The following is a 25,668-nucleotide window of genomic DNA, read 5'->3' on the forward strand; positions in this document are numbered from 1 at the left end:
CTCAGCTACATAGTGAGGCCCTCTGCAACTCAGTTAGACCCTGTTTCAAAATAAAGAATAAAAAGTAGGGCATGGAGTATAGCTTAGAGGTCGAATGCCCCTGGGTTCCATCTTCAGACCCGCAAAAAAAAAAAAAAAATGCACATAGATTAATATAAAGGTATGAGAAAAGTTATACCGTGCTAATATTATTCAGAAGAAAATAATAATCTTACTAATTCCAGAGTAGATTTCCACAAGAAAATTTATTAGAGATGAAGAAGGGAATAATATGATGACAATGTATTCTATCACATGAACACGGTTAAAAGTAAAAAAAACACATAATATGTAATTAAATGAATAAAAAGCAGGTAAGACTTGTTTATGATTAAAACCTCTCAGTTTTTAACCTGTCAAAATAGAGAGAAATAACTTAACCTTGATTTAAAAAAATTCTGTGAAAAACCCATAGCTCATATCATATGGAATAGTGACAAATTCAGGCTCATGAAGACCAGAAATGTGGCTAGGGTGTTTTCTCACAAGATAGTTCAACTAGTATAAACATAAGCTATAGTTGCACAATACTACACAACTCTTACAAAGAATACAAAAGAATTAAATAAATGGAGACAGTTCATGTTCCTCAATAAGCAGGCTTCATATTGTCAAGATACCAGTATTGTTAAGAGACAAAAAACCTAGGATTGAACATTAGTGTAACCACTATGAAGAACAGTATGGAGGTGCTTCAAAAGACTCAATTATAGCACATTTTAAGCATCTTTACAAAAAAATTGAAGTCAAAATACTATAGTGACACCTGCATACCCATGTACATAGAAGCACAATTCACAATAGCTAAATTATGGAATGAATCTTAGTCTTCCTCAACAGATGAATGGATAAAAAATGTGGCACATACACATAATGATGCTTTACTAAGCCATAAAGATAATCAAAATAATGTCATTTGCAGAAATGGATGGAACTGAAGAAGATTATGATAAATGAGATTAGCCAGACTCAGCATGTCAAGTATCATGTGTTTTCTCTCATATGTGAAAGCTAAAAATGAAATAAGAAATAAAAGAGATTTCAATCAAATGAGAAGACAGACTAGTAGAATAGTAGAAAACATTTCAAATAATATGTTAATATATAAAGTTAACATTACTTATCTCATTAACAAATACGAGGAAGGAGGAGAAGGCATGGTGAGATTCAAAGGGAAGTTCACCAATTGATGTATATATGCATGCATGTATGACTTTGAGTCTCACTCTGATATATAATTACAGTGATCAATACAAGCATAAGAATAAAAAATCTTCAAATACATTGTGGTAATCAAAATATGCAAAGAATTGTTAAGACTCAACAGTATGAGTACAGAATCCCAACTTAAAAGTTGATTACAGCTGGGAATGTGGCAATTGTGCAACACTTTCTCAGCATATGCCAAGCTCTGGGTTCTAGCTATAGCATTAGAGGCAAAAACATTCAAAACCTTAACAGAATATCTCCCCAAAAAAGATAAATACATGAAAAGTAAGTTTATCAAAAGATGCTTTATGTAATATATTAAAAGTAAAATAAAAATTAAAACAATAAAATACCATTCAGTATCTATTATAATAATCAAAATGTGAAACATTGACATGATCACATGCTGACAGTCATACAGAGCACCACAAACTCTATTCTTCTTTGCTGTTGGGAAGACAAAATCATCATTTTGGAAGACAATCTGGAAGTTTCTTAAAAACTAAACATACTCTTACCACTTGACCTAGCAATCAACCTTTTTCTATTTACTTACCCCAAAGAGTTAAAAACATGTATAAGCACAAAAACCAAGCACATATATTTAGAGCAACTTTATTTGTAATTGTTAAAACTTGGAAGTAATTAAGAAGTCCTTAAACAAATAAATGGATAAACTATAGAGCATCCAGAAAAATTAGGATATGTGTAATTTAGTATTGAGAAGAATAGAGCTATCAAATTATAAAAAGAGAAAGGCCCAGTATCAAAAAAGTCAAAAGAAAAACACAACTCCCCTAAGAAACAAAACAAGGTAAGAAAAAAAGACATGGAAGAACTTAAATTTATATTACCAAATAAAAGAAGTTGATCTGATAAAGCTACAAATTGTATATCCCAACTATATGAAATTCTTAAAATAGCAAAACTAGGAGCAGTAAAAGATGAGTGACTGCTTATGACGAGGTAGGAGTGAATTGATGGACCACAGAGGATCTTTAGGCCAGTAAAACTACTTTGTGTGTCATATCAGGGTAAACTCTTGGTGTATCACGTACTAAAAGTTAACCCTAGTGTAAAATATGGACTCTTAAGGATAATGCTATAGTAATGTAAGTTCAGTGGTTGTAACAAGTGTTCCACTTCATTGTGGTGTGTTGATAGTGTAGGGGTAGAAGGAATCTCACTACCATTCATTTAACTTTCCTAAACACTTGAAAGAACTCTAGAATATCATTTAAAATAAATTTAAAAAATAATAAATAAAAAATAAACGCAAGAAAAAATACATCTTTCAAATAGAAGACCTTACAGGACTGACAAAATTTATTGAACTGATTAAAATAGAAATACAACATTTCTAAATTGATTACAGAAAACAATATAGAAATAAAATAAGAAAATAAGGCTGGACTTATGGGAATATGGCAACCTAGAAAAGCAGCATTTATGAGTCCTGCTAACACTCCATCTCTATTGCCACAAAATTAGTGCACCTCATAGCCAGAAAACACTATCAGCAGAAAAATAAAAAATGTATACACAAGGGACAGAGAAAAAGAAGACTAGAACAACCAGAGACCAGAAAAGAAACCAGTCCACATTGCGGAGTTGCACCTGCACCATCATGCCTCACCGCACCAGGCTCCAGAGAGGAAAGGTAAATAAGGAGATGAAAAAGTTGAGCAACTGCAGATCATTCGGGTGTAATTCAGCAGTTTTTTTAAGTGCAAAGAAGGTCTAAAACTCCCAGTGACCAAGCTCATCGCGCCTTCCAGGGACTCAGAATAGAGCTCAAATCCAGGAAAGAAATATGCCAGCCTCACAGCTGAGGGCATGGCAGTGGTGCCTTATTGCCAGCAGCAGTGGCAAGTTCACCATGGCTGTGACAGCTCCAGATGAGCACACACAATAACTGTAAGTGAAATTGTGCCCCCTACAGGAGAAATCCCAGCATTTCACCCCCAGGGACTTGTGCAGCTTATGATAATTTCTCTGGGTCTGAGATTTTGCAGTCCAACCCAGTGAAGGAGTAGTGATGGCAAAGATACCACATCCTAGTCACAGCTCCCCATGGGAAAATGCACAGCCTAGCACCCCCACAGTCTCGTGCAGCCTCAATTAACTCCCTGTGTCTTAGACTTTACAATACAACCCAGTAAAGGAGTAGTGGTGGCCGAGATTACCACAGACTAGAGATACAGAACACCCTAAGTGAAGTCATGGTGACCTGGGGAAGAAACCAGAGAAGGCACAAACTTCTGAAATCATGGGAAAGAGGAACAACAATAGAGCAATGAACACCCACAACCCCATAATATCAGAACCTGATAACACAGAAATTCAGAGTTCTTCAGAAGACCAAATCAGGAATATAACTGTAGAAATAATACAATACAGGACCTTCAAAAATAATTTAGACAGATTCTAAAAGAAATAAAGGATGCAATCTTGAAGTAAAGGATCAATTCAAACTATAAACAATCAATTAGATCACATGGAGAATAGAATCTTGCTCCTAGAAGATGATCACTCCAAAAATGAATGCATAATTTATAACTTAGAAAAAAATCAGACAGCAGGAATTTGACATTGAAGAAATATGGTCCTATTTTAAGAGAGCTAACCTACGAATAATTGGAATAGAGGAGGGAAAAGAAGGTGAAACCAAAGGGATCAATAATCTCTTCAAACAAATAATAGCTGAAAATTTCCCAAACAAAGAGCAAGAGGTTGATACACAGGTCCAGGAAACTTACAGAACTCCCTTTAGACAGGATCAGAGAAAAGGTTCCCCATGCCACATAATTGCCAAAATGACCAATGTGGAAGCCAAGCAGAGAATCTTAAAGGCAACAAAATCAAAAAGCCAAGTGACATTCAGAGGGAAATCAGTTAGAATCACTCCAGACTTCCCAAGCCAGGTCATGAAAGCCAGAAGGGCTTGAAGTAACATATTCCAAACTCTAAAAGAAAACAACTTCTAGCTAAAAATTTCCTACCCAGCAAAACTATCTATCAAATCAGATGGGGAAATAAGAAGCTTCCATGACAAACAGAAACTAAAGGAATTTATGTCTTCAAAACCATTGCTGGAGAAAATACTCAAAGAGATTAACTATAAAGAATAAATACGTAATAGACACCGGAACCAGAGAAAAAAGATTTTCCATCCACCAGACAACTAAGCAAAGAAGAATAAACAGTATTTCAAACAGAAATAAAATTTAACATGTTAGGAATTAAAAGTTATCACTCAATAATCACACCGAATGTAAATGGCCTCAATTCCCCAACAAAAAGACATAAAGTGGCTTTGAAATGGATTAAAAACTAGAATCCATCCATCTGCTGTTTACAAGAAACACACTTTACAAGTAAAGATAGTAACAAACTCAAGGTAAAGGGCTTGAGCAAGGTAATTCATGATAAGTAGCCATCCTAACAAATGTGAAGTAGTATTTTACTATAGTTTTTATTTGTATTTCCTTAATGATTAGCTATATTATGAAAATGATGAGTGATATTCATGTGTTTATTGGTCATATAAAATATTTGGATATTCATTATCTATTTTAGTCTTTTTACCTACTTCTAAATTGTATTGTTTGCTTTTGTTGTTGCTAATTTTTAGGATTTCTATTTGGAATATTAATATACCATCAAATGTAGCATTTGGAAACATTTTAACCTGTTCTATCAGTAACTTTTAATTCTGTTTACATTGTATTGGGATGTACAATATTTTTCTATTTTTTATGAAGTTTGTTTATTCTTTTGTTGCCTGTGCCTTTGGAATCATATCCAAGAAATCACTGCCAATTTCAATGTTGTGAAGTTTTATGACCCTAGTTTTCTTCTAAAAGTTTATAGTCTTAAGATTTACATTTAAGTCTTCTATCTATTTTGAGTTAATATTTGTATATGGTGTTAGGTAAGGGCCCAATTTTATTCTTTTTCATGTAGTTATTATTTTTCAACAATATTTAGTGAAAAGATTATTATTTCCTTCACCAAATGTTCTTGGAAACCTTATAAAAAATAACTTGACCATATATGAAAGAAAAAGAAAACAAACATATTAAAGTTAATCAGAAAACAAAGCATGGTAAAGAGTGGGGAGGGATTCGGTAGGAGTTGACTGGGTGATGTGTGCATGTATATCTCCACAAGTTTTTATCCCATTAAGATGTATGACTACAGTGCACCAATAAAAAATTATTTAACACAAAAAGAAATCATTTTTATGTAGTATAAAAAACAAAAAAAAAAAGAAAATAAGACTGGTTCTTTGAAAATCTAGTGATGAAATAAAAGATATAAAATATAAAATAAGATAGAAAATAGGCCAAAAAATAAAAAATAAAAATGCAATTTACCAAAGATAACACTGGACTAAATAATAAACACATGAAAAGTTACTTTGGTAGGAGCTACCTTAAGACTGAACTTTTTTCTTTAAAACTAAACTAATGCCATCTAGTAATTTTTACTTCTGGGCATTTATGCTAGAAGTGAAAACTTATGTCCATGCAAAATTTTTTACTGTTGTCTGTTATTTGAACCCCTGATAGTATGCTAACTCACTTCTCAAGAGTTGCAGTTATCAAGACTATAAAAAGTTTGCAAGATTATAAGTTTAATTCTTATAAATTTCTCTGATCTCAGCAGTGGTGAAAATCAGGTAATACCTACAAGTGAATCTCAACAGTTCTGCACAGCAGTCCTCCTCTGAGTAGTCAGTGCCATTGGTTGATTGCTAAATGATCTTATTTAACTTGGTGATTTTAGTGTTACCTATGGAGGTGCTACTTTATTGTACTTTATATAGGGTGATATTGAATTTAAAAAAATTATTAAGTTACCAACTGCCATAATCTCATAATCTTAAGATTATTCTATTATTTCATAATTACTTTCTATAAATTTGAAAATTACATTAAACCAAATTTTCCTTTTAAGTTTTCACATAGAGATTAAAATTATAAAATAATACTTACAGATGTAAGAATAATAAAAATAAGATTTAGCAGATGATAGAAAAATAATAACTAATTAAATATAAATTAGAGGCATAAATCTAAATAATACTCATTTGATAAATTTTGCCTTATGTATTGAGAGTTTTTTAGCTTGTTAAAAACTGTTAGAAACAAAATAACAAAAAATAAATATCACACTTCTATTAGCAACTGGTAGTTGAGATTCCCAATAACCAGAAGAATGTAGAGATAATAGTGACAATTTCTCAGTATTAGAATATGTGCTTAAAACACTAAGAGATATATCAGAACTAGAGATTATATACATACAATCCAAAGAATATATATATATATATATATATATATATATATATATATATATATATAGTCCTGGGAGTCAAATCCAGGTGCATTCTACTTCTGATCTACATTCTCACCCTTTTTAAAATTATTTTTATTGGTGCATTGTGGTAATACATCATAATGTAGTACAAAATGATGGAGAAATACATGCACACACCATCCAATTAGCCCTTACCCAATTCCTGCCCCATATATCCCCTCTCTCCTCATTGTTTGGCTTAGTGATTGACTTTGATATGTTTGTTAGTGTACATCATGAACATCAGAGAATTTCCATCTTTCCCTCTCCCATCCTCTCAGTTAGTTTGCCTTACTTACTCATCTATAGTATCTCCTTCTTCGTCTAGAATTTTTTCTTGACCCATTTTTTCTAGATTTGCATATTAGAAAGATAATTCAATTTCATATATTTTGTGACTGACTAGTCTCTCTTAGCATAATGTCTTCCAGTTTCATCCATTTCCCTGTAAATGATGCAATTGTGTATTTCATTATGGCTGAGTAAAATTCCATTGTGTACATATCCCAGAGTTTTGTAATCCGTTCATCTGTTGATGGACATCTTTTCTGGTTCCATAGTTTGGCTATGGTGATTTGTGCAGCTATGAACAAAGATGTACATGCATTAGTTTGGTAGTTTGGTTTTCATTCTTTTGGGTAGATACCCAGAAGTATTGCGGGATTATATGGTAAATTTATTCCCATTCTTCTGAGGATACTCCATACTGTTTTTCAAGTGGTTACACTAATTTTCTGTCCCACCAACACTGTATTAGAGTTTTTACTTCACATCCTCACCAGCATTTGATGTTGTTTGTGTTTTGAATGATGGCCATTCTAGTTGGAGTTAGGTAAAATCTCAGTGTAGTTTTGATTTGCAACTCTCTGATTGCTAATGAGGTTGAGCATTTTTCATGCATTTATTCACCATTTGAATTTCTTCTTTTATGAAGTACTTATTTAGTTCACTTGCTCATTTTTTATCAGGGTTACTTGTTTTCTTAGTGCTGAGTTTCTTGAGTTCTCTATATATTCTAGATATTTGTCCTCTATCAAAAGAGTAGGTGGCAAAAAATCTATTTTGTTGGCTCTGGGTTGAGGTTCTTGATAGTTTCCTCTGCTTACAGAAGCTCTTCAGTTTAATGCAACCCCACATATTGATCTCCCTTTTAGTTTCTCTTGCTTTTGGGATGTTGAGAGAATTTTTTTCTGTGCCTATGTGTTATGGTGTTGGACCTATGCCCTCTTCAAGAAGCCACAAGTTCTCTGGTCTAATTTATAAGTCTTGATCCATCTTTTTTTTTTTTTTTTTGGTCGTACTTGGATTCCTGGAAACCCTTCTACCTCCAGGCTATACTCCCAGACCTATTTTATATTTTTATTTGGAAAGAGGGTCTCTTAAGCCAGCAAGCCTGGCTTCAAACCTGCGTGTTCCTCCTGTCTCCACCACCCAAGGGTGGGGATTACATGCATGTGCCACCCACCATGCATAACTTTCTTTGATCCATCTTGAATTTACTCTTGAGCAGGGTGAGAAAGTGGGGTTTGTTTTCATTTTTCTGCATATAGTTAAGTTTTGCCAGCACCATTTGTTGAACAAGCTCTAATTTTTCCATTGTATGTTTTTGGCTTCTTTGTAAAAAAAAAAAATTAACTGGCTCTAAGTACGGAAATTTGTTTCTGGGTCTTCTATTCTGCTCCATTGGTCTATGCATCTGTTTCTGTGCCAGTGCCATGCAGTTTTTGTTTCTATGACTTTGTAGTATACTTTAAAATCAGGTATTGTGATTATTCCTGCATAAATTTTTGTTGCTGAGAACTACTTTGGCTATATTGGAAATTTTTTTGTACCAAATATATCTAAGGACTGCTATTTTTATGTCTATGAGGAATGACCTTGGTAATTTAATGGGTATTGCATTGAATCTGTAAGTCACTTTTGGAAGTATGGCCATTTTGATAATATTTATTCTGTCTATTCTTGAACATGAAAGATATTTTCATCTTCTTAGGTATTCTTTGAGGTTTTTTTTTAATGTTTTGTAATTTTATTTGTAGAGGTCTTTTACCACCTTGCTTAAGTTTATGCCTAAGTAATTTTTGTGTGTGTGGGATATCCCGACTAGAAATGTTTCCTGGATTTTTTTTCTCAGTGGATTTATGGTTGGTATACAAAAAAGCTGGTAAATTTTAATATTGATTATTTTTTGGTGGTACTGGGGTTCCTGGAAACCCTTCTACCTTTGGGATACACTCCCAGACCTATTTTATATTTTTATTTGGAAACATGGTCTCTTTAGCCAGTGAGGCTGGCTTTGAACCTTCATGATCCTCCTGTCTCCTCCTCCCAAGTGCAAGTATTATAAGTGTGAGCCACCACGCCAGCTAATATTCATTATTTTTTTATCCAGACACTTTGTTGAATTTGTTGTTTAGATCTATAAGCCTTTTGGTTGAGTGTGGTGGGTCTTCGATGTATAGTATCATGTCATCTGCAAATAGTGAAAGTTTGAGTTCTTTTTCTATTTGTACTTCTCTGATTTCCTTTTCTTGCCTTATTGCTCTGGCTGGAGTCTCAAGTACTATATTGAAGAGAAGTAGTGATAATGGACATCCTTGTCTTGTTCCTGTCTTTAGGGGGAGTTCTCAAAGTTTTTATCCATTTCATATGATTTTAGCCGTGGGCCTAATGTAGATTGACTGTCTTTATGATGTTGAGGTGTGTTCCTTCTATTCTGATTCTCTGAAGTGCTTTTAGCATTAATTGATGTGGGATTTTGTCAAATGCTTTTTAAGCATCTATTGAAATGATTATGTAATTTTTGTCCTTGGTTTTGTTGAATTTTGAATGTTGAACCAGTCTTGTATTCCTGGGATGAATCCTATTTGGCCATGGTGTATAATTTTCTTGATGTCATTTTGAATGCATGTTGCCTGTATTTTGTTAGGCAATTTTGCATTCAAGTTCATCAGTGATCAAGGCCTTTTCCTTCCTCAAGATAGCTCAAGGACTTTTCCTTCCTTGAACTATCTTTATTTGGTTTTTGTATAACTGTAATGTTGGCTTCATAGAATGTATTTGGGAGAGTCCCATTTCTTTCTATTTCACAAAATAGATTGAGTAGCATTGATATTAGCTCTTCTATAAAGGTTTTATGAAATTCACTTGAGCTTTCCTTAGATGGTAGGCTTTTTAGTTCTATTTTAATCTCTTTAATTGCTATTGGTTCATTAAATTTTATATATCTTCTTGACTCAGTTTAGAAATGCCATATTTATCTAGAAAGTTGTCCATTTTTTCCAGGTTTTCTATTTTGTTGGAGTATAGTTTTTCAAAATAGTTTTTGATAATCCTCTGGATTTCTATACTATCAGTGGTAATATCTCCTTTTTTATTTCATATCTTCGTAATTCAGGCTTATTCTCTTTTTCTTGTTAATTTGTCTAGTGGCTTATCTATCTTGTTAATTTTTTTGAGAAACCAGCTTTTGGTTTTGTTGAATTTTTGTATATTTTATATTCTACTTCATTTATTTCTGCTCTGATTTTTTATAATTTTCTGTCTTCTGCTGGCTTTGGGGTTAGACTGTTTCTGTTTTTCAAGGGCTATTAGGTTTGTCATTAGATTATTTATTTGGTGATTTTCTGTTTTTATTATATGGGCACTCAGTGCTATGAATTTTTCTCTTAATACTGCCTTCAAAGTGTCCCAGAGGTTTTGATATATTGTATCTCTAATTTCATTTGTTCCTAGAAGTTTCTTGATTTCACCTCTTATTTCTTCAATGACCCAATCTTCATTCAGCAGGTGGGTGTTCAGTCTCCACATATTTATGTGGTTTCTCTTGGTCTTCTTATAGTTGATTCCTAGTTTTATTCCATTATGGTCTGAAAAGACACAGGGAAGTATGTCACATTTTTTGAATTTGCTAGTGCTCATTTTGTGGCTCAGGATGTGATCTATTTTGAAGAGGGTTCCATGAGCAGCTGAGAAAAATGTAAACTCTGCTGTAGTTGGGTGCAATATTCTATATGTGTCTAATAGGCATTTGGTTGTGGTGTTCTATAGGTCTGAGGCACCTTTACTGACCTTCTGTCTAGAAGATAAGTCTAACAGTGTTAGATGGCTATTGAGTTCTTTTAGTGTTGTTTTATGAAAGTAGCTGCACATATATTTGGGGCAAAAATGTTCACTATCCTCATTTTCTCTTGCTGGATTGTTTTGTTTGTTTGTTTGTTTTTGTTTTTACCAGTAAAACATGCCCTGCTTTGTCTATTCTAATATGTTTGAGCATAAAGTCTAACTTGTCTGATATTATAATTGCTACTCCTGCTTGTTTTTTTAGTTATATTCATATAAATTACCTTGCTCCAGCCTTTAGTTTTTGATTATCTTTACTTGTAAGGTGTGTTTCTTGTATGCAGCAGATAGATGAATTCTGGTTTTTAATCCATTTTGCCACCTTATGTCTTTCTACTGGGGAGTTGAGGTCATTTGTGTTCAGTGTACTTATTGAGAAATTTTTTAAAAATTCCTAACATTTTGAGATTTAACTTCTGTTTGAAATAATGTTTGTTCTTCTTGATTGTTTGCTGAGTAGAATTTTTTGTTTCTCTGGTTCTGGTGAGTATTACTTATTTCTTCTTTGCAGTTATACTCTTTGAGTATTTTATCAAGTATTGGTTTGGAAGACATACATTCTTTCAGCTTCTGTTTATCATTGAAGATTTTTTTTCTCCTTTTATTTTGAGAGATAGTTTTGCTGAGTAGAAAATTTTGGGCTGCAAGTTGTTTTCTTAGGTTTTGAAATATTTTATTCCAGGGTCTCTGGCTTTCATTACTTGGTTTGGGAAGTCTGAAGTGATTTTAATTAGTTTGCCTCTAAATGTCACTTGTTTTTATTGCTTTTCAGATTCTCTTTTTAGTTTCTACATTGACCAGTCTACATTTTGCTTTATGTAAGGGTTTATTAGTTTGTTAAAGAGTGTTAGAAACAAACTAAAAAATAATAAATACTTCATTTCTGTTAGCAACTGGTGGTTGAGATTCCCATTAATCATAAGAATGTAGAAATATTAGATTATGTGCTGTGCTTTGAAGTACTAAGAGATATGTAAAAACTAAAGAATATACATACATATATATATATATATATATATATATATATATATATATATATAGTTATAGTTATAGTCATAGTTATAGTTATATAGTCTGGGGATCAAACCCAGGGGCATTTGACCTCTGAGCTATACTCTTGCCTTTTTTATACTATATTTTGAAACCAGATGTTACTAAGTTGCTGTTAGTCTCACTAAGTTGCTAAGTCTCTAAGTCTGGCCTTGAACCTGAGATTCTTCTTTCTCAGTCTCTCAAGCACTGGAATTGCAGGTAGATGTCACCACACCAAGAATATTTTTATATTATAACAGTAATTAATTTTATTGCAAAACTGCAAATCAATATAAAGAACAGAATAAGTTGTGTGCACAAAATGCTGACCTCCCATGGCAGCTATGGAGGGAAGCAGGGTGGGAGATGGGTAAGAGAGAGAGGGGAGTAATGGACACAGGCAACTCTGTATTTGGAGAGGCGGTCACACTGGAAACATAGATTTGAAAATTATTAGGTAAGTTATAAAAAAGAGTGTGCATAAAGTTTTCCAGGCATTTGTTTAACCAGATATAAAGCAAAGTAGTGGCAGCACCAATGCTTTAGAGAAACTCAGTGGGAAATAACCCACATAAAGGAGGTAGAAGTAATAAAGAGAAGTCCAGACAAATATAAAACAAAAATGGATACCCCCAAAAGGGTTTAAATGAAGAGTGAATGAGGAAAGTGAAGAAGAAAGCATTAACAGATACATAATGCAAAGGACTCACCTTGTTAAAAGAAGGTGTATTTTTGGTTAAAGAGTCACCTTGCCAGAGACTCTCTAGAGTGTTATATATCAGTCTATGTGACAGTCTAGGCTTTGTATGTCAGGATACAATTCTTTTTCCCTGGACTTAATAGGTGAGGAGTAAAACAGAATTACAATAAGTCTAATGCACAATGAAAATTTATATGGGATTTACACATCCATGGGACTTATTTTTTATTTTGGTTATATGTTACTTATTCTTTTTTCACTGGGATAATCATTTTATGATTTATTATAATTCCAATAGTATTATAGTGAATTTTATAGTAGGACAATGAAGATAATTTAGATTTTGAAAATTTACAAATATACATACATACAAAATACATGTAATAAGTCTAATGAGTTAAAAATATAATATATTCTAGAATACTGGAAAATTGCATGGACAAAGTAAAAACCTTATTTAATTAATCTTGCTCCTTAACACATAATTATGAAGTACATGTATTAACTTAAAAATCATTTTCTGTTGAACCTTGTATATTCATTTTTGAGGAGGAAATTTTGAGGAGGAAAAAATAATGATAAAATATAGTCCATTTTCTTTTAAGTCTTTCAAATTATTATTTAAAATGTAAAACCATTAAGTGATCAACTTAGCTCCCAGGAAGTTATTCCAGTGTGATTCAAACACATTGTGTAAGAAATAAAAATAAAGAAATTCAATCAGTTGTGTATAATTTAACTGATGTCTCAGTGAAAAAAAATTTCATTAAAATTGTAGAGTGAATTGTTCCTATTGACCAGGAGTGATGTTTCAAGGTAAGCAGAGAATGTGTCTTTGCTCATTTGCTTTCCCTAATTTTTCTGCTCTTTGCTCTTAAATGGCATTAGTGTAATGAAAGGTGGGCATGTGATGGATTCCTTGTGTTTACCTTTGCTTCAATCTGCTTAGTATCTGGATTCTGAAACAGAAATTTGATTTTGCTCTTGCCATCATCTGAAGAGCCTTTAAGCTGAGAAAATTTATACCTCCAAAGCACAGCCTGAAAGGAGAAAAGAGAAATACAAAAGTCAATATAATTAACAACTGCATCCACCAAGACAGCTCTCTTTTAAAATGTTAAAAGGTAATCACCTAAAGTTAGTATTGTGTCCTATTATTAAATTTAAATTAGATGCATTTATCAAGGGCTGTGAATTAATAAACAATACATTCTTTGATTTCCAGAAATTACTTTTGTACCATGAAATAATTATTGCAAAAACACAAATAGAAATAATTTTTAGTAATTTTTTTATTTACATGGAAAATTGATTTTGTGCAATTTCTTTAGCTTCTCTTAAAGTTTGAAATAACGATCTATACCTTTCTCAAAATGACATGTAATCACACTGGATTAAACTAGAAGAAGCATTTTTACAGAAACCTCCCATCTGTATATTATATTTTTGAAAGTGAAGATTCTTTTCCTTTTTTGTCAGATACTAATTTAGGGAAGTAAAAAATAAACATTTATGGGAGAATGCAACTACCCTAAAAGTGAGAGAGGCCCCTTGGGAGTGCAGGGCTTTTCTTTAATAGGATTTCAAGAGGGTGGATTAGAGCATTTTTCTAAAATACAGACTTCTACTCATGCACTTTTCTGTATCCTAAAGTAACAAAAATTTCTGGGCTTTCCAAACAACAAAATGGAGGTGCATAGAAGTTAAAATGGCAATAAATGGAGTTATACATTATGATTGCTTATATCTTTTATATTATAAATATCATGGCCCGAGAGTACATATACTACTTTGGTATGTCTTTGGCATGTTCTGAAACTAGAAACATACATGCTGATACACAATACTATTGGTTGAAAGCAAAGAACTTCTGGGAAGATGGCAGTGGAGAAAAGCGGTATTTACGAGTCCTGCTAACAAGAGATATCTATTACCAGAAAATCAGTGCTTTTCATAGCCAAAAAACACCATCAGCAGAGATATAAAAACTGTAAATACAAGGGACAAAGAAAAGGCTAGAAGAATAACCAGACACCAGAAAAGAAACCAGCCAGCATTGCCACGGCTGAGCAGCACCGGCACCATCTTCCCTCACAGCACAAGGCTCCAGAAAGGAGGGGGACTCAGAATGGAGTTCAGAACTGGATAGGAGATACAGCAGCCTCATTACCAAGGGGGCGGTAGCAGCACCATACTGCCAGCAGCGATGCAGAGTTCACCAGGCCCACGGCAGCTCCAGATCAGATCACTCAACAACCCACCAGGCTCCAGAGAGGAAGGGAACACAGGGAGTTGAGGTGAGCAGCTGCGGAACAACCAGGTGTAATTCAGCAGTTTTTTCAGCACAAGGAGCATCTAAAACTGCCAGGAGCCAAGTTCAGCACACCCTCCAGGGACTCAGAGCAGAGCTCAAAACCAGAAAAAAAATATGCCAGCCTCACAGCTGGGGGTGTAACAGCAGCGCCATATTGACAGCAGTGGCAGCAATGAGTTCACTGAGTCCAGGACAGCTACAGATCAGGATACTCATAAACCATGAGTCAAATTGCGCCCCCTAAAGGAGAAATCCTAGTACTGTACCCCCAGGGACTTGCACAGCTTTGATAATCTCCCTGGGTCTGAGATTTTGCAGTCTGACCCAGTGAAGGGGTAGCAACAGCAGAGATATCACACCCTTGTCACAGCTCCCCATAGGAAAACACCTAGCCTGGCACCCCCATAGTCTCAAGCAGCCTCGATTAACTCCTTGGGTCTGAAACATTGCAATAAGCCCAGTAAAGGAGTAGTGGTGACTGAAATTACTACAGACTCGAGATCCAGACCATCATAAGTGAAGTCATAGTGACCCAGGGAAGAACCCAGAGAAGGCACAAACTTCTGAAATCATGGGAAAGAGGAATAACAATGGAGCAATGAATGCCCACAACCCTATAACATCAGAACCTGATAACAGAAATTCAGAGATCTCTAAAAGATCAAATCAGGAAAATAATTGTAGAAATAATACAGGGCCTTTGAAACAAATTCAGATTCTAAAATAAATAAAAGATATAATCATTGAAGTAAAGGCCTCAATTCAAAGTATTTATTTATTTATTTATTTATTTATTTATTTATTTATTTATGGTGGTACTGGGGGTGGAACCCAGAGGCTTTCTACCTCCGGGCTTTACTCCCAGAACTTTTTTTATATATTTTATTTGGAAACAGAGTCTCACTAAGTTGCTGAGAGCCTCACCAAGTAGCTGAGGCTGGCTTCGAACCCATGCGATCCTCCTGTCTCAGCCTCCCAAGCGCGGGTATTACAAGCATACGCCAACATGCCCAGCCAATTCAAAGTATAAACAATCAATTAGACCACATGGAGAATAGAATCTTGCTCCTACAAGATGATCACTCCAAAAATGAATGCATAGTTTATAATTTAGAAAAAAAAAATCCGACAGCAGGAATTTGACATTGAAGAAATATGGGCCCATTTTAAGAGAGCTAACTTAAGAATAATTGGAATAGAGGAGGGAAAAGAAGGTAAAAACAAAGGGATCAATAATCTCTTCAAGGAAGTAATAGCAGAAAATTTTCCAAACATAGAACTAGAGGTTGATACACAGGTCCAGGAAACTTATAGAACTCCTTTTAGACAGGATGAGAGAAGAGGTTCCCCATGCCATATAATTGTCAAAATGACTAATGTGGAAGCCAAGCAGAGAATCTTAAAGGCAAAAATACAAAAGTTCAAGCGACATTCAGAGTCAAACCAATTAATTTACTCCAGACTTCCCAAACCAAGTCAAGAAAGCCAGAAGGGCTTGGAGTAACATATTCCAAACTCTGAAAGAAAACAACTTCTAGCCAAAAATTTCCTACCCAGCAAAACTATCTATCAAATTAGATGGGGAAATAAGATGCTTCAATGACAAACAGAAACTGAACGAATGTATGTCTTCAAAACCAGCGCTAGAGAAAATACTCAAGGAGATTAAGTACAAAGAAAAAATAGGTAATACACGCCAGAACCAAAGAAACAAGATTTTCCATCCAGAAGACAACTAAGTGAAGAAGAATAAACAGTATCTCAAACAGAAATAAAATCTTAACATGTTAGGAATTAAATATTATCTTTCAATAGTCACACTGGGCTCTCAGCGGTGCGGAGGAGCATGATGTCTGGGTGCTCGGCGAAGCTGCAGCACCTGCGCTTATTCTCCAGCTTGGTGAGCCCCTGGACAAACGTCTGTCTCCACCAGCATGAGGGTCTTCTTGCCGGTGTTGCTGGCCACCCTTCTGGGTGTGGAGCAAGCCTACACCCTGGTGTGCTTCTCTTATACCAACTAGAACAGCAACTTCTACTGTCTGAAGCCTACAGTCGGCAGCTCCTTTGACAACTACTGTGTCATGGTGTCTGCAGCCGCCAGCATTGGAAACATCATGGACTTTGGCTACACCCTGAACAAGGGCTGCTCCCCCATCTGCCCCGGGCCCAGTGTCAATATTGGAGTGGCCTCTGTGGGCACCCATTGCTGCCAGAGCTTCCTGTGCAACTTCAGCAAGGCCAGTGGTGGCCCATGGGCCAGCTCCCTCCTGCTGGGCCTTGGGCTCCTGTTCAGCCTGCTCTCCACTCTGCCTATGCTGCCTCCCACACTCCCCCTGAGCTCAGGAAGAATAACCCAGGACCACCCCCTATCCTCCCCAGGGAGGTCAATCATGTGACCTGTGGGGGTGGGTAGGGAAGGGATGAGGGTACTTCTGAAGTTTCAGGGTCCCAAGTTTCACACCCTCAACTCTGGGGTGGGGAGGGTGGGCTTGCCATCTCAGTGTGAGTCCATGTGGGTGCTCTCTTGGGGAGGGAAGGAGGGGCAGGAAGAGTCCCGGCCCATAGTCATACCCCAGAGAACCCCAGGACATTCAGTACCCATGTTGTACTCACTTCAGGAGTACCCTTCTGGGGAACACTCCTGCTTCTGGATCCGGCTAGGTCACACCTGCCCCCACCCTGGCACCCTGCTGCTGTTTTGATGCCTCAAGTAAAACATTCCCACCCCTTAAAAAAATAATCACACTGAATATAAATGGCCTCAACTCGCCAATAAAAAGACATAAAGTTGCAAAATGGATTAAAAACCAGAATCTATCCATCCGCTGCTTACAAGAAACATATCTTACAAGTAAACACAGGAACAAACTCAAGGTAAAGGGCTGGAGCAAGGTAATCCATGCTAATGGAACTCGAAGGCAAGCAGGAGTAGCAACTATGACATCAGTCGAATTAGACATCAAACCCAAACTTATTAGAAGAGACAAAGAAGGTCATATTTTACTGGTAAAAGGAATAATCCAGCAAGAGGAAATAACAATAATCAACATCTATGCCCCAAACATAGGTGCAGCTACTTTCATAAATCAAACTCTTTGTGACATGAAATTACACATAAATCCCAATACAATAATACTGGGAGACTTCAACACACCTTTCGCAACATTAGACCAATCTTCCAGACAAAAGGTCAGTAGATGCCTCAGAAGAACACCATTAATCAAATGGGCCTGTTGGACACATAGAATATTTTACCCAACTACAGCGGAGTTTACATTTTTCTCAGCAATTCACAGAACCTTCTCCAAAATAGATCACATCCTGGGACACAAAATGAGCACTAGCAAATTTAAAAAATGTTACATACTTCCCTGTGTCATCTCAGACCATAATGGAATGAAACTATAGATCAACTATAAGAAGACCCAGAGAAACAACATAAACATGTGGAGACTGAACACCACACTTCTGAATGAAGAATGGATCATAGACAATGTAAGAGGTGAAATCAAGAAATTTCTAGAAACAAATGAAAATAAAGATACAACATACCAAAACCTCTGGGACACTTTGAATGCAGTTTTAAGAGGAAAATTTATAGCACTGAGTGCTCACATAAGAAAAACAAAATCTTCAAATAAATAACCTAATGACACACCTCAAAGCCCTTGAAAAGCAGGAACAATTGAACCCCAAAGCCAGTAGAAGACAGGAAATTATTAAAATTAGAGCAGAAATTAATGAAATAGAGAATAAAAAAACAATACAGAAAATCAACACAACTGGAAGCTGGTTTTTTGAAAATATTTACAAGATAGATAAACCACTAGCCAACCTAACTAAAAAAAAGAAAAAAAAGAGAGAGGAATCAACCCAAATTATAAAGATAAGAGATGAAAAAGGAGACATTACTACTGACAGTGTAGAAATGCAGAGGATTATCAAAAACTACTTGGAAAAACTATACTCCAACAAAATGGAAAATCTGGAGGAATTTGACAACTTCTTAGATAAATACAACCTTCCTAAACTTAGTCAAGAAGATATAGAGCACTTAAACCAACCAATAACAAAGAGATTAAAACAGCAATAAAGAGCTTACTATCAAAGAAAAGCCCAGGACCAGATGGTTTCCCAAGTGAATTCTTTATAAAAACCTTTATAAAACCTTTATAAAACCTTTATAGAAGAGCTAACCCCAATACTCCTCAAACTATTTCGTAAAATAGAAAAAACCAGGACTCTCCCAAATACATTCTATGAAGCCAACATCACACTAATACCCAAACTGAATGAAGACAGTTCAAGGAAGAAAAACTACAGGCCTATATCTCTCTGATGAAATTGGATGCAAAACTATTAAACAAAATATTAGCAACATGATTTCAAAACCACATCAAGAAAATTATACACCATGACCAGGTCGGGTTCATCCCAGGGATGCAAGGCTGGTTCAACATATGAAAATCAATACATGTAATTCACTATATAAACAGAATCAAAGATAAAAATCACATGATCATTTCAATAGATGCTGAAAAAGCATTTAATAAAATTCAGCATCCATTTATGATAAAAAAAAACACTGCGGAGAATTGGAATAGAAGGAAGATATTTCTGCATCATAAAGGCAATCTACAATAAGCCCACCATCAACATCATAATAAATGGAGGAAAATTCTGGCATGGCGGCGCACGCTTGTAATCCCCACGCTTGGGAGGCTGAGACAGGAGGACCGCACAGGTTCAAAGCCAGCCTCAACTACTTAGTGAGACATTCAGCAACTTAGTGAAACCCTGTTTCCAAATAAAAAATATAAAAAAAGGTCTGGGAGTATATCCCAGAGGTGGAAAGCCTTTGGGTTCCACCCCCAGTACCATCAAAATAAAAAACAAACAAATAAATAAATAAATAAATAAATGGAGAAAAACTTCAAGAATTTCCCCTAAAAACAGGAACAAGAAAAGGATGTCCATTATCACCACTTCTCTTGAATATAGTACTAGAACTCTAGCCAGAGCAGTAAGGCAAGAAAAGGAAATCAAAGAAGTACACATAGGAAAAAAAGAACTCAAACTATTTGTAAATGACATGATACTATATTTAGAAAATCCAACAAACTCAACCAAAAGGCTCATAGAACTGATCAACAAATTCAGCAAAGTATCTGTATACAAAATCAATCTTAAAAAATCAGAAGCTTTCCTGTACACCAACCATAAACCCTCTGAAAAAGAAATTCAGAAAACACTTCCACTCAGGAATGCCCACAAAGAATAAAATACTTAGGAATAAACTTAACCAAGGAATTAAAGATCTCTACAAAGAAAAATATAAAACATTGAAAAATGAAATGAAGGAAGATCTTAGAAGATGGAAAGATCTTCCATGTTTATGGATTGGCAGAATAAATATCATTAAAATGGCCATCCTTCCAAAAGTGATCTATAGATTTAATGCAATGCCCATTAAACTACCAAGATCATTCCTCACAGACATAGACAAATCAGTCCTTAAATTTATTTGGAATAACAAAAAGCCCAGAATAGCCAAAATAGTTCTCATCAACAAAAACCATGCAGGAGGAATCACAATACCTGACTTTAAACCATAATACAAAGCCATTGTAATAAAAACAGCATGGTACTGGCACAAAAATAGATACATAGACCAAATGAGCAGAATAGAAGGCCCAGAAACAAGTCCACACACTTTCAGCCAATTGATTTTTTACAAAGGGGCCAAAAACATACACTGGAAAAAAAGATAGCCTGTTCAATAAATAGTGCTGGAAAAACTGGTTAAACATATGCAGAAAATTGGAAATTAATCCCACTTTCTCACCCTGTACAAGAGTCAATTCAAGATGGATCAAAGACTTGGAAATTAAACCAAAGACCTTGAAGCTCCCCAAAGAGGGCATAGGTCCAACACTGCAACACATAGGCACAGATAAACACTTTCTCAACAAGACACCAAAGGCACAACAAATTAAAAGGCAAATCAATATGTGGGATTGCATGAAACAGAAGAGCTTCTGTTCATGAAAGGAAAATGTCAAGAACCTCAATAGAGAGCCAACAGAATGGGAGAAGATTTTTGCCAGCTACACCACAGATAGAGGACTAATATCTAGAATATACAGAGAACTCAGTAAACTCAACACTAAGAAAACAAAGCATCCAATTACAAAATGGGCAAGCAAACTAAATAGACACTTCACGAAAGAAGAAATTCAAATGGCCAATAAGTGCATGAAAAAATGCTCAACATTGGCAATCAAAACTACCCTGAGATTTCACCTAACTCCAACTAGAATGGCAATCATTCAAAACATTAACCATAACAAATGCTGGCAAGGTTGTTGAAAAGAGGGAACTCTAAAACATTGTTGGTGGGATTGCAAATTAGTGCAACCACTTTGGAAACTGTATGGAGAATCCTCAGAAGAATGGGAACTAACCTACCATTTGATCCAGCAATACCACTTCTGGGTATCTACCCAAAAGATAGGAAACCAAACTACCAAACTAATGCATGTGTGTCTATGTTCATAGCTGCACAATTCACCTTAGCCAAACTATGGAACCAGCCAAGATGTTCATCAACAGATGAATGGATTACATAAATGTGGGACATGTACACAATGGAATTTTACTCAGCCATTAAAAAGAACTCATTTATATTATTTTCAGGGAAGTGGATGGAACTGGCGGACATTATGCTAAGTGGGATTAGTCAGTCAGTCACAAAAAATAAGAAATCAGATGCTTTCCCTAATATATGAGAGCTAAGAAGAAATGGGTCATTGGAGGAATTCTAGATGAAAAAGGAAATCCTATAGAGGGGCAAACAAGACAACCTAAAGGAGGAGAAAGGAGGGGGAAGAAGGAAAATCTCTAAAACACACAATGTACTTAAACATATCAAAGTCAACCACTAAGCCAAGCAAGGGAAGGAGGGATGAGGAGGGAATGGGGTGGAAATTCGGTAGGGTTTCAATCAGTGATGTCTACATGTATGTACATACAAGTTTTTTACCCCAATATGGTGTATGAATATAATGCGCCAATAAAAATTAAAACAAAGAAAACAAGTTATATAGTATGTTTCTCACTTTGATTTTTCAGACTAACATGTAATAGAAAAAAGTACACAAATCAGGCAGTTTCTTCAATGCAAAAGTATTTTTCTGTCTTTCAGCAAAAATAAAAAATAAAAACAAACAAAATCCTGGTAAAATGCCTGTTTTCACGGGGCGTGGTGGTGCACGCTTGTAATCCCCGCGCTTGGGAGGCAGAGACAGGACAATCGCGCAGGTTAGTAGCCAGCTGTGCTGGCTTAAGAGACCCTGTTTCCAAAAATTAAAAAGTACAAATAATCCCGGGTGTGTAGCCCAGAGGTGGAAGGGCTTCCAGGAACCCTAGAACCACCAATAAAATAAAATAAAATAAAATAAAATAAAATAAAATAAAATAAAATAAAATAGCTGGGCGTGGTGGCGCATGCTTGTAATCCCTGCGCAGAGACAGGAGGATCTCGCAGGTTCGAAGCCAGCCGCGCGTGCTGGCTTAGGAGACCCTGTTTCCAAATAAAAATGTAAAAATAGGTCTGGGAGTGCTGCCCGGAGGTAGAAGGGCTTCCAGGAACCCCGGTACCACCTAAAATAAAATAAAATAAAATAAAAATGCCTGTTTTCTAAGATTATCTTAGAAAGGCAATAAGAAAATAAGGTATTAATAAAGGGTGCCAGGGACACATTTAAAGACAAATGAAAATGAGTGAACAAGCCCATATCTCCAGCCACAATTGTGCAATAACATTTATGTGTGTGAGTTTTTCTCACAGTAATACCTCAGCTTAGCTGTTTCTACCTCAAAAGCAGTCAACAGTGCCCATGGTCTCTATTTGGACACATGCAGCTAAGTGTAAAAGGTAGCATACAGACTGTAATTCTTTACCTTCTCATATTTTATTTATTTATTTATTTTTATTTTTTATTTTTTTGGTGGTACTGGGATTCCTGGAAAGCCTTCTATCTCTGGGATATACTCCCAGACCCATTTTTATACTTTTTTATTTGGAAACAAGGTCTCTTAAGCTAGTGCGGCTGGCTTCTAACCTGTGCAATCCTCCTGTCTCCGCCTTGTGAGCACGGGGGTTACAAGAGTGCGCCACCATGCCCGGCTTAATTCTTTACTTTCTAATCTCTAAAGGTGATTGTCTTTTTTTTTAATCTTGTTATAGAAGAATGCATGAAAATTGCACTTCATAAAAGTATCTAAAAAACTAGTAAACCTTTTTTATCTTAAATAGTTATGTATGTTTTCCATTATTCACCTAAAGAATATGACTTGGTAAATTTCTATAGCTCTTCTTGAACTTGAAATCCTCCCTCTCCGCCTTCCATGTACTGGGATTACAAGCCCGCACACCCTGCTTTGTGTAATGCCTGTTATTTTCAATGAAGCATAATACAATTCATCTTACTATAATGATACATACTAGTGACATAAGAATGAGGCTGAAGACTTTTGAAATATGGTACATGAATACTTGGCTGTGGGTAGAACATTCTAAAATAAATAAAAGAATTAATGAATATAATAATTGACAGAAAGATTTTTTTTTCAGCTGGAAGATAATGCAGTAAACTAGGAAAAGTTAGAAGACTCATAGTAACACTCAAAAGAAATTTACTATGGCCAATGTGGAGTATCCTGAAGACAAATGACTATAAAAGTTTAAAAGGCCTAACAATGGCTTACCAATAACGCTTTGGCAATCCTATTTCATATGCCAACATTTATTCTTAAGATTCTAATAAACACTGTGGTAATTATTTTGAGAATATTTATGAAGAAAGAGATGAGTGGATGACATTATTTTAATAAGATGTAATTTTTGTACATTTATTGGTCCTTTGTAATTATATATCATCGTGAAGTTCAAAGTGATACAAGCAGTCATGCACAGAGCACTCGGTGTGCTTCCCTTCACGTCCTAACCCACTCCCCCTTACTCTCTCCCCATATAGATTACTAAAACTGGTAGTGATAATTTCACTTATGAACATAACATTCTCTAAACTGTTCCTTTCCTCACACATCATTTTTCCTCTCCCCACTTCCATACCTTAACCCCCTTCCACTATTTTACTGGTCTCTCTCTTCACTAAGCTGAAGTCCCCTTCATTTTCTATTTTCTCTCTTGTATGTGGATATAAAAGAAAATACAGGATACTTGACTTTCTGAGCTAACTTGAATAATATTTTTTAGTTATATTCATATTTATGGAAATGAATTAATAATATAAAACTTATATTGCTCTGGATGAGCACAGTTGTAGATTCCTGGTTGCTGGCTCCAAGGTGGGCCCAGAGAGGATGGTGTTGGTATTAATAAGAAAACTGTTAATCTTTGGTCACATAGACTATTTGGTAATTTAAAAAGGTGCCTCTTGGCTTCAATTTCAAATAACTGCGAGGGGGACCAGCTAGATAAACTGTAGATGTGCTAGTTTATTCTTTCTATAGTCTAAAAATAAAATAATTCAAGCTGAAGAATAAACACAGGTTTCTAAATCACAAAGTCATCATCTTAGGGCATGGGCTTGCTTCATCTCTTGAAGTACATCTCCCAGTAAATCCCTCCTAGAGACTTAACTGCATTGGTTCATAACAAGACTGCAAACAACACTTTCCAACAGGTTGAAGTTGGGAAGTTCAAAAAAGCATGTAAAATTAAGTCTGAAATCTCTAATTAATTGTCCTGTATTCTGTGTCATAGACAGTTTAGGGTTTTTCCCCCTCCCCCCATGAGCATGGACTAACATTTTAACTTGCTTAGTTAAGTTGCATAGCTCTATTCTCATGGGCCTATATATTTAATACCTCCAAAGATATTTTCAGGATAGGCTTTGTATACTTTTATGAGTTATGTAGAGTCCTATGATGTGTTTGTGGTATAGGAATGTCATGATAAATTGTTTTTCATTAAATATTGAAACTTAAAAAATAGAAAACTGCCAGGCGTGGTGGCGCACGCTTGTAATCCCCACACTTGGGAGGCGGAGACAGAAGGATCCTGCAGGTTCAAAGCCGCCCATTGGTTTAAGAAACCCTGTTTCTAAGTAAAAAATAATATTATAAAATAGGTCTGGGAGTGTAGCCTGGAGGTAGAAGGGCTTCCAGAAACACCAGTACCACACACACACACACACACACACAAAAAAAAAAAAAAAAAAAAAAAAAAAAAAACTGTTAGGCATGCATGCAGAGTGGCACTATAATTTAGTTTACTTTGATGTGCTTAGAAAAAAAGATGCTGTTGCAGAAAGACAGCATTACTTTTTTTAATTTCCAAAGCCTTCCTAATTGAGTAGAAAGGAAGCTAAATGTTGTAATAACTCATCATACCATGGATGACTGTTGTGAGTTTATGCATGTGTTAATTAGCCAGATTTGGCCATTACCATGTAAATACAATTGAAAACCTCAAATTGAACTTGATAAATACATGCAATTTTAGGTCAAATTAAGATAAATTATTCAATAAAACATTTTATAAGGTACAGTTATAAGCTCTCTGTGAAATACGTGCAGAATCATATTGGAATTGAATTTGCATGATGCCATACTAAAACTTAGAAAAAATAAGTGAATTTGTCTCTATTTTTTTTCTTTCTAGTAGATTGGTATATTCATGCATTTTGGCATAGTCATGGTTACCTAAATAAAATGTAGCCAGATGATTCTAAAGATAATAAACCTCCTTTCTCCTAACCTACTTTTGTGCCCCCCTATACACAGGCTAGCCTATTCTATCACCAGGAAATTAAGATATTTGTCCCTATTATAATGCCAGAAGAGTTAAAGCATTTTAGGG

The 25,668-nt window shown here is 35.3% G+C and overlaps 1 protein-coding gene across 2 annotated transcripts in view; it reads right to left on the reverse strand.

Moving 5' to 3' along the window:
* The window catches only part of SNTG1 (syntrophin gamma 1), a gene marked incomplete at both ends in the record, with an annotated part of 256,536 nt that overhangs the window by 22,940 nt on the left and 207,928 nt on the right, over window positions 1-25,668 (reverse strand). Inside the window, one exon of one of the 2 annotated variants that reach the window (XM_080694665.1) lies at window positions 13,396-13,506. The exons of the other annotated variant lie outside the window; for it this stretch is intronic. Within the exon in view, the coding sequence (XP_080550791.1) occupies window positions 13,396-13,506 (111 nt within the window). The remainder of the gene's footprint in view (window positions 1-13,395; window positions 13,507-25,668) is intronic. 2 annotated transcript variants of the gene reach the window in all.

This window comes from Muscardinus avellanarius (genome assembly GCF_963383645.1).
Source record: "Muscardinus avellanarius genome assembly, chromosome: 4".
Lineage (NCBI taxonomy): Eukaryota > Metazoa > Chordata > Mammalia > Rodentia > Gliridae > Muscardinus > Muscardinus avellanarius.